The sequence below is a fragment of the Homarus americanus genome, unplaced genomic scaffold, assembly GCF_018991925.1.
Source record: "Homarus americanus isolate GMGI-L3 unplaced genomic scaffold, GMGI_Hamer_2.0 scaffold31037, whole genome shotgun sequence".
NCBI lineage: Eukaryota > Metazoa > Arthropoda > Malacostraca > Decapoda > Nephropidae > Homarus > Homarus americanus.
This window is the reverse complement of record NW_024722227.1, coordinates 4,856,391-4,869,480: the sequence shown is the minus strand read 5'-3', so window position 1 is coordinate 4,869,480 and position 13,090 is coordinate 4,856,391. Positions and strand designations below refer to the sequence as shown.

Sequence of the window (13,090 nt, the reverse complement as noted above, 5' to 3'; positions counted from 1 at the left end):
AAGAAGAGATAAAAAGATAATAACAGGAATGCATGGAGAAGATGACTACAATAGACACAGGGTTGAATATAGACAGTGAAACACACAGGAGGTTGACAAAAATAGACAGATTCATACATGCACAAATAGACAATATGGCAACTAACATGACAGACAGACAGCTGACCGACTGGTTCACATTAGACAAACAGGCAGACACACGCCAACAACGCATAAGACAGACAGATTTGACGACACAAAGAGCACAGACGGGCTCACAGTCAAACACCACGCAGACGAACAGACAGTTGGGATGGCAATAGACAGGACGGATAGACTTGAGACAGATTAGAAGGCATTTATAAACACGAATAACACCAAATTGACCATAGCTGCGTCAGTGAGGGTAGGAGGTCTTACATCCACCAGCGTAAATAATAAGACTCGACACCCTCGGCGGAAAGAACATCGATGGTCGTGTCAGTCATGAGATGGGCCTAAAACTACTCTTAGATGATGACTATGATGACTTAACACAGGTGATGACTTAAGCAGATGGTGACTAACCAGAATCAAGGTCACTTCTCTTCATTAATATAATTTATCTCGGAATGATCATCGTGATTCATAATAATTTTTTTTTATGATTTTAACCTCTCCTATGGCGAATATTTCTTTAACTAATTATTCTAACCTTTATTCTTCTTCTTATTATATTAGATACTGTAAGTATCCGCGACCATGATTATAACAACCAGGACATGATTATAATAGCAGGACCATGATTATAACATATATTGATCTTCAATTTGAAAATATTGAATAATATCTTTTAATTTATTTAACACTTTCTGTATGAATTTCTTATGGGTAAACAATTATTCTATGAGATTAGCATAGGAATCCGTTGGTGATAGTGAGTTCAGACCGGTGTCGTTGTCCACTTACTAAAGATTAAAGTGATGGAATTTTGTTTTACAGGTTTTATAATACTTAACGAGTGCGTGGTGCATGGTGGTGGTGGCGGCGCGTGGTGGTAATGTTGAGTGTAGCTTGTCAGCTGTTCATATTGCTCCCAAATATGGAATTTTCTCAGAAGGGTTTTAAACTGTCTTGTAAGAGAGATTTATATCAGAACGAGTTACACGTATTTTGAGTGATTGAATAATCATCGTCCTCTCCTCCACCTCCCTCCGGTCACTGCCCTGTTAAACCATTAACTTCAAAAGGTTAGACCGTTAACCTAAATGGGTGAAACTGTTGTCCTTAAAATGTTAAGCCATTATCCTCTGAAGGTTAAACCATCATCCTTAAGAGATTTAAACATTATTCTATGGTGTTGGTAATTTAATGACAACTCTGGCTTTCCATGTCACCCCGTCTGGTTCCCGAGATATGCTAGGGACTGTCAGTTGGTTGAAAATGTTCAAAGGAGGGCCACCAGACTGGTGCCTCCACTTTGGCACCTCAGCTACCCTGAGAGATTGGAGTGCCTGAACTTGCCTAGCTTATACTACAGACGGGCAAGGGGGGACCTAGTTGAGGTGTATAAGCATCTCAGGGGGCACTACTCAGTCGAGTGTCCTTACTTGGAGCTGGCGGACGCTCGCCCCACAAGGGGTCACAGCTCAAGATTGAAGAAGCCGCAAGTCCAGAAAACTGTGAAGGCAAACTTTTTCGGAGTGAGGGTTGTAAACTCTTGGAACAATCTACCAGAGAGTGTTGTGACGGCACCGAGTGTGAGCTCTTTCAAGACAAGACTTGACCAACACTGGAGCGGGTTCAGGTACATTCAGGAACCGGTGCATGCCCAGTATTTGCCAACATTGCGTGACAGAGACGTGACCGATCGCCCGGGCGGCGAGTGAGCCGATCTTTTGGTGAAGAAGATAAATGAAAAGGAAAAGTATTCAGAGACGTGACCGATCGCCCAAGCGGCTAACGAGCCGATCAGTGGCGAAGAGGATAAAAGTAAAGTAAAAAGTCAATAGTGAGAACCAAAAATGTGCCTGATAAACTTAGATTGGTCAAAAGTATTTGACAGAGTTGATATTAAATTTGTATTTAGGATAATGAAAAAATTAGGCATTAACAATGTTTATGTAGACTGGATTAAAATGTTGTATGGAAATTGAGAGAGTAAGGTTTTGGTTAATGGCATCCAAAGTAAGTCATTCAGGATTAAAAGATCAGTAAGACAGGGATGTCCTCTTTCTATGATTCTCTATATATTTTTTCCAAGAACCTTTTTATTTATCAGTAAACAGCATTGCCAGGATAATTCCCCGACAGTTACCAAACAACATAAAAATTCTCATTCAGGGATATGTTGTTGATTCTACAGTCTTTGTTGCCACACACCAGTCCATAATTGAGGTTAGCAGAGAAATAGAAAGGTTTGAGGAAGCAATAGGTAAACAAGTATTATGGGCTTGGGTGAGTGGAAGAAAAGAGATTTATGGCCTGTGCTGTGGATGAGATCAGCAGAATATTCCCAAGTTTTAGGTACTATATACTATGACAGTTATGAACACACAGTTGGAACAAAATCTTGGAAAACATCACAATTACTGTCAATTGTGTCAAACAGGAAATTATCCTTGTACCAAAAAGCAATTATTGTTAACTCAAAAGTTTTGTCCAAGGTATGTTACATATCTCATACATTTCCATTAAATAAAAGGTACTCAGAAAATTTAATCATGTATTTCTAAATACATATGGAGTGAAGACTGCATAGCGGTTATTGTCAGGGTCGTTGGAAAGGGCGAGCTTGAGTTTCTCTGCAAACTCGATGGCATCCTTAACATTACCATGTGTTAACTTGTGTTCTTCTCGGGCTGACGCACCACTTGCATCTTCACTGACGTCATCGTCTTCCAACATCTCGTCGGCAGTCACCTCAGGATCCCCGATCACCTCCATAATGTCTTGGTTGGTGGTCTCGGAGAAGCCTGCAGCTGTAACACTGTGCAGCTAATCTAGCAAGGTCCACTGCAACAGACTAAACCTCACCAGTCACAGGTCCGATATGCCTACTCTCGTTTTAAATTTCGACTTTGCATAGCGGTAAAACGCCTTTGGGTTTCACTTGACCTTGCTCGAAATCCACCTCTGGAACTCTTTTTCAGCCTTTCTACACTCTGGCTTTCCATGGTTCCCTCAGCACTATAATATCTTCTTTCTCATTATTATTTACCTGATATTCCCGACAAGGCAAACCTTACTTTATCATCTGCAATAGTGAACTATCAGCAGGCTAGATAAACTATTCAGCCGGTGTCAGGTAAATAACTACTGAACTCTCTCAACAGTCTTTGGAAGGTCACGTTTGGCTGACTATTTCTATTTATCACTTCACCACTTACCAGTTTATTAGTCGTTCGAATGGTTTGCTTGGTGTTAGTACATAAGAACATAAGAATGGAGGAAAATGCAGCGGGCCTATTGGCCCATACTGGGCAGTCCCGTTTACACCCAACCCCTATTGCTCATACGAGCATCCAACCTATGTTTGAAGCAATTCAGCGTATTCGAGTTAATGATGATATTTGGTAACTTGCTCCATTCATCCACTACTCTGTTTCCAAACCAGTGTTTACCTATTTCACGCCTAAATCTAAATTTGTCTAATTTAAAACCATTGTTACGAGTTTGCTCCTGGTTGGATAATTTGAGTACCTTTGTAATGTCCCCTTTGTTTAGCCCTGCCTTCCACTTATACACCCCTATCAGGTCGCCCCTCGCTCTACGTCTCTCAAGGGAGTGCAAATTAAGATGCTTTAACCTGTCTCTGTACTCAAGGTTCCTAATGCCCGGGATTAGTCTTGTCATTCTCCTCTGAATTCTTTCCAAGTACAGGAGGAAACTGAAGTACTCGGAGAAAACCTAAGATATTTGACAGTGTCACACTGGATTATGCCCTCTTTGCGTGTGCCTGGGCCAAGCAGGACTTGAACCCAAGACATATTAGTGAGAGATATGTGCAACTTGCATTTTTTTCATATCTTGTATACCAAATAGCAATAACTGTATTAATTAATTACTTTCCAGACTATTCTAACATAAATTGGCAGGTTTGCTCTATATATATATATATATATATATATATATATATATATATATATATATATATATATATATATATATATATATATATATATATATATATGCAAGTAAATCACTGTAGGTGCGCGTGATCTAGGTATATGCTGATAATCACAAGGAAAAAGAAAACACGAAGTTCCCAAGCGCTTTCGTGTAATTCACATCTTCAGGGGTGAGTACAGACTAAGGAGAAATACATAACAAGGCAAATATATATACAGTAGAGGAAGGTGAGATCAAGTCCACTATAGTCAGGTTATTAGGTAGTGACCCTACTAATCTTCAAAAAGCACCGCAGCAGTCGGTAGTCAGGTCTAAGGGTAAGATAACCCAACCTTCTCACCTGGTTACAAATCTTCTTAATTACGAAATTATTCAGTTTGTACATACCATTACTCAAATTCATGTTGACGGATTCGGAATGTTTAATGAGACTGGATTCAATAATGTTCCTACTGTCAATTTAATTACAAGGTAATATTGAGGAGGCATTATCCCAGTCAATGCAATGCTTGTTATCCCTCAAATGAACAAACAGAGCATTGGATTCCTGGCCTGTCCTAACACTATATTTATGTTGTTTAAGTATAGTTACAAGATCTTTACCTGTCAATGTGGCATTTAAAAACTCATGCACTGTTAAACAAATGTTAATCAAGAACTCCCCCAACAATACAGGTGTCTGCATTTATAAGGTTCCTTGCAAGGAATGTAATATGTTTTACTTAGGCCAGACAGGTAAAGATCTTGTAACTAGACTTAAACAACATAAATATAGTGTTAGGACAGGCCAGGAATCCAATGCTTCCACTGCGCTTGGGGGAGGCATTGCCTTCGCTTAATTAACTTACCACGAGGCTTGGCCAGCTGATGGTTTTCAAACGTCTCTAACTATCACACCGAAATTTCTGAATATAATAAATAAATATAAATATATATATATATATATATATATATATATATATATATATATATATATATATATATATATATATATATATATATATATATATATTATATATATATATATCCAATGCCTCCCCCAAGCGCAGTGGGAGCATTTTGAACTAGGCCTATATAATATTAAATGTATTTTATTGAATTAATATGGACGCGTTTCGTGAAGGTACGGGATTATTATTAAATTTAAAGTTATTATAGATCGTTTCTCAGTCTAAATATGTTACTTGTGTCCCACAATTTCAATTGTTTATTCCTTGATAGAGGAAGCGGGATCCTAGTGCTGTCACTAGGTACCCCTGTACAATGACACCAGACGCATCTGGCAAGTGTGACAAGTATATACAGTATAAATATTATAAAGGGGCTTACTAAAGCCTAAGGAAGGAAGGATATTCCTTTAACACATAATTAATATTATTTACAAAATATCTGGTCAGTATGGGGAGGATCATCGTGTCTCCGTCAGGGGGTCGTGGAGTGGTGGTCCAGCAGGCGTCACGGAAGCGTTGTGTGTGGGGACATCTTAGGAGGTAGTGGAAAAGGGTGCTGCTGTCGGGTCTTCTGCATAATGCACAAGAGCGTTGCTCAGGGGATGCGGGGATACCAATCTCCCAAGCAAACTCATACCCAATGATGATACGGGTTGTGTCCCACAGAAGGTATTTAGTTTGTGAGTGATGACGTCACTAGGCCAGGGTAGCGTCTTGAAGAGACGCTTTGGAAGCGTCAGTAAAGCGCCGACGCCCGGGCCACACAGACGTCTTCCTGCGGGTCTCTGCCACGGAAAGTGATCACGTGGTCTCGTCTCGTTGCGTGCACTTCCATCAGTGTTGCAAAGAGTCTCTTGCAGGGATTCTGAAAGCCCACGCGATCGAAACTGTTTGAGCAGTCCACGCGGTTTTGAGCGGATTGAGCTGTCAGTGTTGGTCACTGGCTAGCAGGGTTTTAGCTGGGGCGCCCGAAGTGAACGAGTGCCCCTGACAACTAACTACGTGGGACCAGCGTCCGCTCTTGGTTGATGATCGTTCTGGGTCATTTACCCCCTACGTCCCCACGGGGGAAGTAGGGGTTCTTCTTCAAGGTTGTGACAAACTGTAGTGCCTTAAAAGTACGGGTGCATTCGGAACCTATGTGTGAAGCATGTTTACGGGTATTGGTGGAGAAAGACATTCATGACTCCTGAAATCTAAAGAGAGTACTAACAAAAAAACAACGGCGCACCTGCTTGCCTGATGAGTCATGAGTGATTTTCTCGGTTTCTTGTAAATGCCTGCCCCTTGGCAGGTTAGTAGTTACACCCTTCGGGTTCTAGGACAGTTACGATTGTGGTATTTTGTGGGTCATCCCAGACAGGCTATGATTGATCCATGTTCTAGTGTAGTATGACTAAAATCGAGACTTCCTATTTCTCAGTGATTGCTATTATTTTGTCGGATGCTCTTAAGGCATGTTCATTGGTGCACTTGATGTTTTCTAATGTTTTATATGTCACTAAGTGATGTAAGGTAACGAGGGAACTGTTTTCAGATGAGTTCCTTATTCTGGTATAAGTAATACTGTTGCCTTAGTAGTCTTCTCATAATGCATTTAATATTTCTTAATATTTTTTGATACCATGTATAAATTTTGTTCCCCACTGTAGCTTTTAAGCCATGCCAAGAAGTGTGTTGGTGTACCATTATTGATTGTGTTTGTAGTGTTGGAGGGAATAGAAGTGTCATCTTTTACAGTGCCTCTCATTTACCCTAATCACAGGCTCTAACTGTCCACGGTCACGGAGAATAATTTTAATTAATTGTGTTTGTGCAAGTTCGGTATTTTCTCTGAGGGGCGCTTCCACTGCATTACCATCCACTGATACTAAATAAACCCAATAATTAAGTGAGAGAATTCCGACCGGTTACAACTGGTAGCAGAGCGTAGTTTTTATTTCGTGACTGATAGTTCTGTGATCGGGATAAAGAACGCCATCATGTGTTGGCTAGTAATGGTAGGGATTGAACTCGCACTTATGCTCATCCTTGTGCCCGGATTGAGTTGGTTGGGCTTGACAGTAGAGATGTGTATGAGGAGGAAGACAAAGTCCAGCAGCACCCGCTGGGCCTCCCTCAGGTCACACCTGAGTCATTGTCAGAGCTATCCATAAGGTGAGTTACTTACGGTGGGAAGTGTATTCATTTTGTTTGTGTCCGAGAGTCAGTGTCTAGTAACGTAAATATAATGCTCTAGTAACTTCGATATCATGCGCTATTAATGCGTCTGTGTCATTGAGTGAATAATGAATAGCTGTACTTAGAATTGGTGGTTCAGAAAATTCCCCCAACGAATATATTATACTTGTACAGATAAATAACTAACCGGCCACGCTACCAAACTTCCTCACTTTACAATCCTACAACTAAAGACTCTATCTATACCTTCTACCTCTCAATCCCCCTTGTTATAAGGGTGGCAGCCTACTTAACGTAAACCCACGCCCTCCTCGCTTAGTCATTACACTGGTGGCAGCGTACTTAACTTAACCCACGCCCTCCCTCGCTTAGCCATTACACCTGGCTTGTCTCATCCTTCGTTTAATTCAGTTTGGGTATTGCTTAAAAGTGTGTAGTAAGGGATTCCTGTGTAGTACAGCGTGGTATGTGGTACAGCGTGGTATGTGCGAATTGTTCCTAGCATAACACTCGCCCCAGAATATGTTCAGTGCTTAATATAATTTGTTAGAGTCCCCCGCGATTTGTAACGTTCTCAGTGTCCCTAGTGCATTTTAATTGTCGGTCAATGTTAAATGTACCCATTGTGTTTTAGTGATAAAAGCTGTGTCTATACTAACTGTTAAAACCTAACATGTCTTACAACCTACATCCCCCTCCCTGTCCTAATTCCCACCTCATCCTCCTTACCCTTCCATCCCCGCTCCACCGCACCCCACCCGACCCGTCCCGTCTCGCCCCGCCCAGCTTGACCTCATTAATCCCCAGTCTGTTTTGTCCCGTAAGTTATGCTTTGAAATCGATGGTTCGTGTAATTTGATATTGCCATACTTGCAGAGCTTCACTCAGTGTCTTTTTTTTTGTTTTAGTCTAGTATGATTTATAGTGTACTCGTTAATACCCGTTGATAAATACACCTTTTCACATATCCGTTGAGACTTTGTTACATAAGTATTTGACAAATTTCATAACCGAATGACAGAACACATATCGAATGACAATCTAAAATAACTGTTGGTGGTATGTCATTCTCCCATTGTTACATTCTCAAACTATATGTAGACTGTCGGTTTATTGTTCACGTCTGTCAACTTCATAACTTATGTCAATCACTTCCGTTAGCATGAACGAACAGTTATTTTAGATTGTCATTCGACATGTGTTTGTCATTCGGTTATGAAATTTGTCAAATACTTATGTAACAATGTCTCAACGGATATGTGAAAAGGTGTAATATTCAGCATAGTGAGCAGAACTTCACTCCCCGAACCAGTCTTGAGAACATTGTCGTGACGGAAACCATAGTTGCCAAACATTGACGTAACGTATAAAGTAAATATTTTTTTTATAGATGCACGTCCAACTAATCCATCCTCCCTTTAGGATTGTCTTTCTCTGTCAAATGTCACACACAGTACCGCCCCATGGCCAGCCGGATATTGGAGATAACCAGCTCACTTGGGCATGACCTGACGTCGCATTTCCAAGCTGCATGCAGTGATCGGCCAGGATGACGTTGCCTTACGACACAGAAGCAATCAAGAGGTGACGATGGACCAAGTATTGACTTCAACCACAGCACATACGAGCAGAGGAGAAGCAGGGTGATGAATGCAGCACCACACCCACCACACACCACTTCACTTCTTTCAAGTCCTCCCTTGGTCTAGGATTAAGGAGATTTTATATTTTTCTACTTTAGGAAGTTAAGACGTGTGGAATGCAGCAACACACATAAAACCCTGGCAAGCCGAACCAGGGAGAGGATTTCAGCTGTGGGGGCGTGGGACAGGGGGTCAAGGATCCAGCCGATACTCTTGTTCAGAGGGCGAACCCAGGACCATGTATCCTGCCTCACACGTCGTCCTGAGTCATGGCACCCCCCAGTGTGACCTGCTACCCCCGGCCGGATTGGCGGAAAATTATGTTGCATAGAAGAAAATCAGACGGAACAAAAAAACTCATCTGGAATATGAAAATGATGCTCTACACATAGAGGAAACGCAGATGGAACAGAAAAACTTATCTGGAATATGACGGAAAATGAAGCTGTATAGAAGAAACTCAGATGGGGCTAGAAAAACTCATCTGGAATATGATAGAAACTGATGAAAGAGGAAAGATGTATTATAAACCAGGAGTCAATGTCTCGTAACGTAAATATAATGTTCTATTATTGTGTGTGTGTGTGTCATTGAGTGAATAATATATAGCTGTACTTAGAGTCGGTGGTTTAGAAAATTCCCCCAACGAATATAATATACAGTAAATAACTAACCGGCCACGCTACCAAACTTCCTCACTTTACATTCCTACAACTAAATATTCTACCTATATCTATATCTTTTATACAAGTTTTTTCTTGTTATAACCATAAATATTCCATTTAAAACCCCAGAAGTACTTCAAATCTAAATTCTTTTATTGGTCCAGTTCTTGGTTTTCCGTTGTGTAGTAAACTAAGCTATATTTCCTCTCAACTTTTAATTTGGTCTCCCGTGTCTGTTGATAGTGGATGTGTGTTGGATCCAGTATGTCGAGAACAGAGGTCAGTGCGCTATGGTAAGATAATCAGGCTCGGCCGTTTTCTAATAGCAGTTTTAAGTGTTGCAAACTGATGAATGTTCTTATGGCATAACAGAGTTAACTATTGCATTTTTAGTTTAGTGTTGCCTTGGATACTCCTGTCTTTGGACTCGCTCAGGCATCTTTTGGCTGAAGTCTAGGTAAGTAAAGGTAGCTGATTTTTTCATTTATTTATAAAACGTGATATGATAGAATATCTACATCAGAGAGACTCGTGTTGGCGTGAATATCTACGGAGGATCCTGACTTCTTTTCTTAATAACCGTGTTGGAAGACAGCACCATACCTCACGGGGGCAGCGACATGTGCACCATAGTGGGCAGCCTGGTGGACGGAGTGCACTGGAGTGGGCACGGGCTGAGCGACGGGCACGGGGTGAGGCACGGGTACTGGCTGGGCATATGGTGTGGGCACCTTGATCTCCTTGATCTCAGGCTTAGTGTACTGGATGATGGTACCAGCGTGGTAGGGGGTGTCGACGAAGTTAGGGGTGTGTTTCTCGACAGGGATCTCCTGGTGCTGGATGGTGACCTCTGGGGCATTGTGAGTGACCTTGGGGAGGAGGACGGTGGGTGGTGCGATGGCGGGGGCAGCCAGGGATGGCTTATGGATGGTGGTGGTGGCTCCGGCTACGTAATTCTGAGTGCCGTAGTGGACCTTCTGGTGAACAGGCACCTCCACATGAGTACGGGTGATGGGCACCTGCACTTGTGCTGGGGGCAGAGCGACGGGTACTGGGGCAGGAGCGTAGGAAGCAGCATGGGCAACAGGAGCAACATAAGATACAGCATGGGGCAAGGGGGCAGCAGCCACATGGACACCTGCAGGAGCTACACCATATGGTAGAGCACCGTGGACGGCCAGCACAGACGAGGCTTCAGGGATGGGAGCAGCCAGGGCCGCGGCAATCACGCCAAACAAAACCTGTGGAAAATGTTGGTGTCAGTCGCAGGAGATACCATGCATACATCACTACTTTGACTTAACACTAAAATTGAGGTGTATTAGCAGGGCCGGATTCAGGAGTGGGCAAAGTGGGCAGCTGCCCAGGGGCCTCCACAATCTGGGGGCCTCCACATATTACAATATGTTCTAATTTCCTCGATATAACTGCATATGGCTTCAAAATTCTCCAAAGAAGTGTTCAAATTTCAAAATTTTCCCGGGGGGCTTACAGCGCCCCCCGGAACTCCCAGATGTTTAGGCTCGCTTCACTCGCCACCCCACCCTCTTGGGTAGTTATAATGAGGGGGGCCTCCACAAAGAGGCTGCCCATGGGCCTCCACAGGTCTAAATCCGGCACTGTGTATTAGGAAGTGTGACATCTTAGGATATCTTATATAGGATATTGTACAGATTCTTTATTCCCCTTTCCTTCTAGCATGACTTGTATCTTTTTTAGTGTCGAAAGCTGGGCATAAAGCTGAATTACTGAATGGCTGGCTTCACCTTCAATCATATTCTACAGTGTTCTGTCCTCTGTGGTGGAGCAACATTGTTGCTGTTCCTGCTACTGGTCGTGGCTGACAGTGATGTACGGACAACTGTACACCAACAAGGTAGACATCGTCTTGTATATGGAAGACTCGGTAAAAGAGTAAAAAGGTGTGGGGCGTGTGTGGTACAGAGTAAGCGGTCTAAACTGTATAGTCAAGTGGACAAATCGCTGATCAGAGAAAAGCCTAGCACCAGAAATATTATGTATGCAATAACACAAAATAACCATAACTTTAAAATACGTTTCAAGAATAAAATATTTTTTCTGAACCAGATACATCAGTAAATAATTCTGAATTACCTTACAGTAAGGTTATTAGTGATAATGTCAATACGGTGAGGTTTGGCCTCCAGGAAAAAATGAGTGTTCAATAACTCGCTAGGGTAGGGCGGTAAACACCGTTGACAAGTTTGTGACTTCCTTTGTTAATCTGAATTTGTTGATGATAAACTTGAAGTGTTTATAGTACAACATTTCACTAAAAACGAACTAACTTAACGCTTCTCACCATAAAAACAAAATACTTAGCCAGAAAATTGCCTCTTAAATTTCCAAAGTTGTGAACCTAAATTACCAACAGCAACAACATTCATGAAATTATTGTCAGCAGCCACAAAAAAATGCATTTTTTTAAAACTAGCGAAGCTTGAGTGTGTACACCATGAGATAATAAATCTCATAAATTTTAAAAGTTAGTTTTCAGCATACTGTAGAAACGAGGTGAACTGCTACTGAGCCTCGCTATGGAAGCACCAAATTACAGTAGAACTACAACTACAACATACTTTTTTAATATTGCAGATAGAAATTATGAAGAACATTTTAATAAAATGACGAATCAAATGTAGTTCTAATGGAAAATGAGAGATGATGTCAATCTATATAAGTAACACCTTTGTTTTGAAATAAACCCAAGACAGCTCATGCAGCCTAATCATAAGTCACCCACCACATTTTGCTGCTGATACACTGTAGGAATCACTGCACTTGCACCGCTGTTAATGAATTACGGATGGACTTTAAAGGAAAAAATTATATATTCACGGGTGAAGGGAAGACTGAGGCACTTACCAGAGTCTTCATGATGTAGTGGGGAGAGTCGCTACACTGCCTGTCACGGGAAAGAGACGCCTTATATAACTCGTGGAGGGGATGTCGAGGCCTTGGTTAAAGGTTCCCCGGCTCAGCCACACCTAGACACATCCACACCTACATTCCCGGTGATGTTTCTTTCCTGCTGCATCACTGTACACACACGCACGCCATCCTTGGCTTGGTTGACTGATCTTTGCTCTAATTAAGTCGTCTCAATGATTCTGATCCACGTTTCATAACTGAAGATTTTATGCTCCTCGGCGGTGTCTGATAAAATACGCGAGTGTCTACCAGGGTTGGTGTTAGCTTTACTGTTTCCCAGTGTTGGTGTTGGCTACACTGTTTCAGTGTTGGTATTGTCTACTCTGGTTCACAGTTATGGTATTGGCTACACTGTTTCAGTGTTGGTATTGGCTACACTGCTTCCCAGTATTGGTGTTGGCTACACTGTTTCCCAGTATGTCTCACGGTCTATGGTCGGCTGTGTAGCACATACTGTATGTTCAGAAGCTCATGTACCTCAGCAGATTCGATCAGCTGATATACGAATTTATAAATGTTGGCTGTTATAAAAAAAATACCGTATCTAGTCATGTCATGGTTGTTGTTACTTTTAACATTTAAGTTGTCTTGGATGTCTATAATGAATGAA

The 13,090-nt window shown here is 41.7% G+C and overlaps 1 protein-coding gene across 1 annotated transcript; it reads right to left on the bottom strand.

Annotated features, from left to right (window-relative positions):
• Nucleotides 1–10,000: 10,000 nt before the first annotated feature.
• LOC121862322 (SH3 domain-containing protein C23A1.17-like) lies at nt 10,001–12,454 on the bottom strand. Its single transcript, XM_042360494.1, has 2 exons — nt 12,415–12,454; nt 10,001–10,769 (listed from the first exon to the last, which is right to left on the bottom strand). The coding sequence occupies exons 1-2, from the start codon at nt 12,424–12,426 to the stop codon at nt 10,101–10,103; spliced, it is 681 nt and encodes a 226-aa protein (XP_042216428.1). The 5' UTR covers nt 12,427–12,454; the 3' UTR covers nt 10,001–10,100.
• Nucleotides 12,455–13,090: the final 636 nt, after the last annotated feature.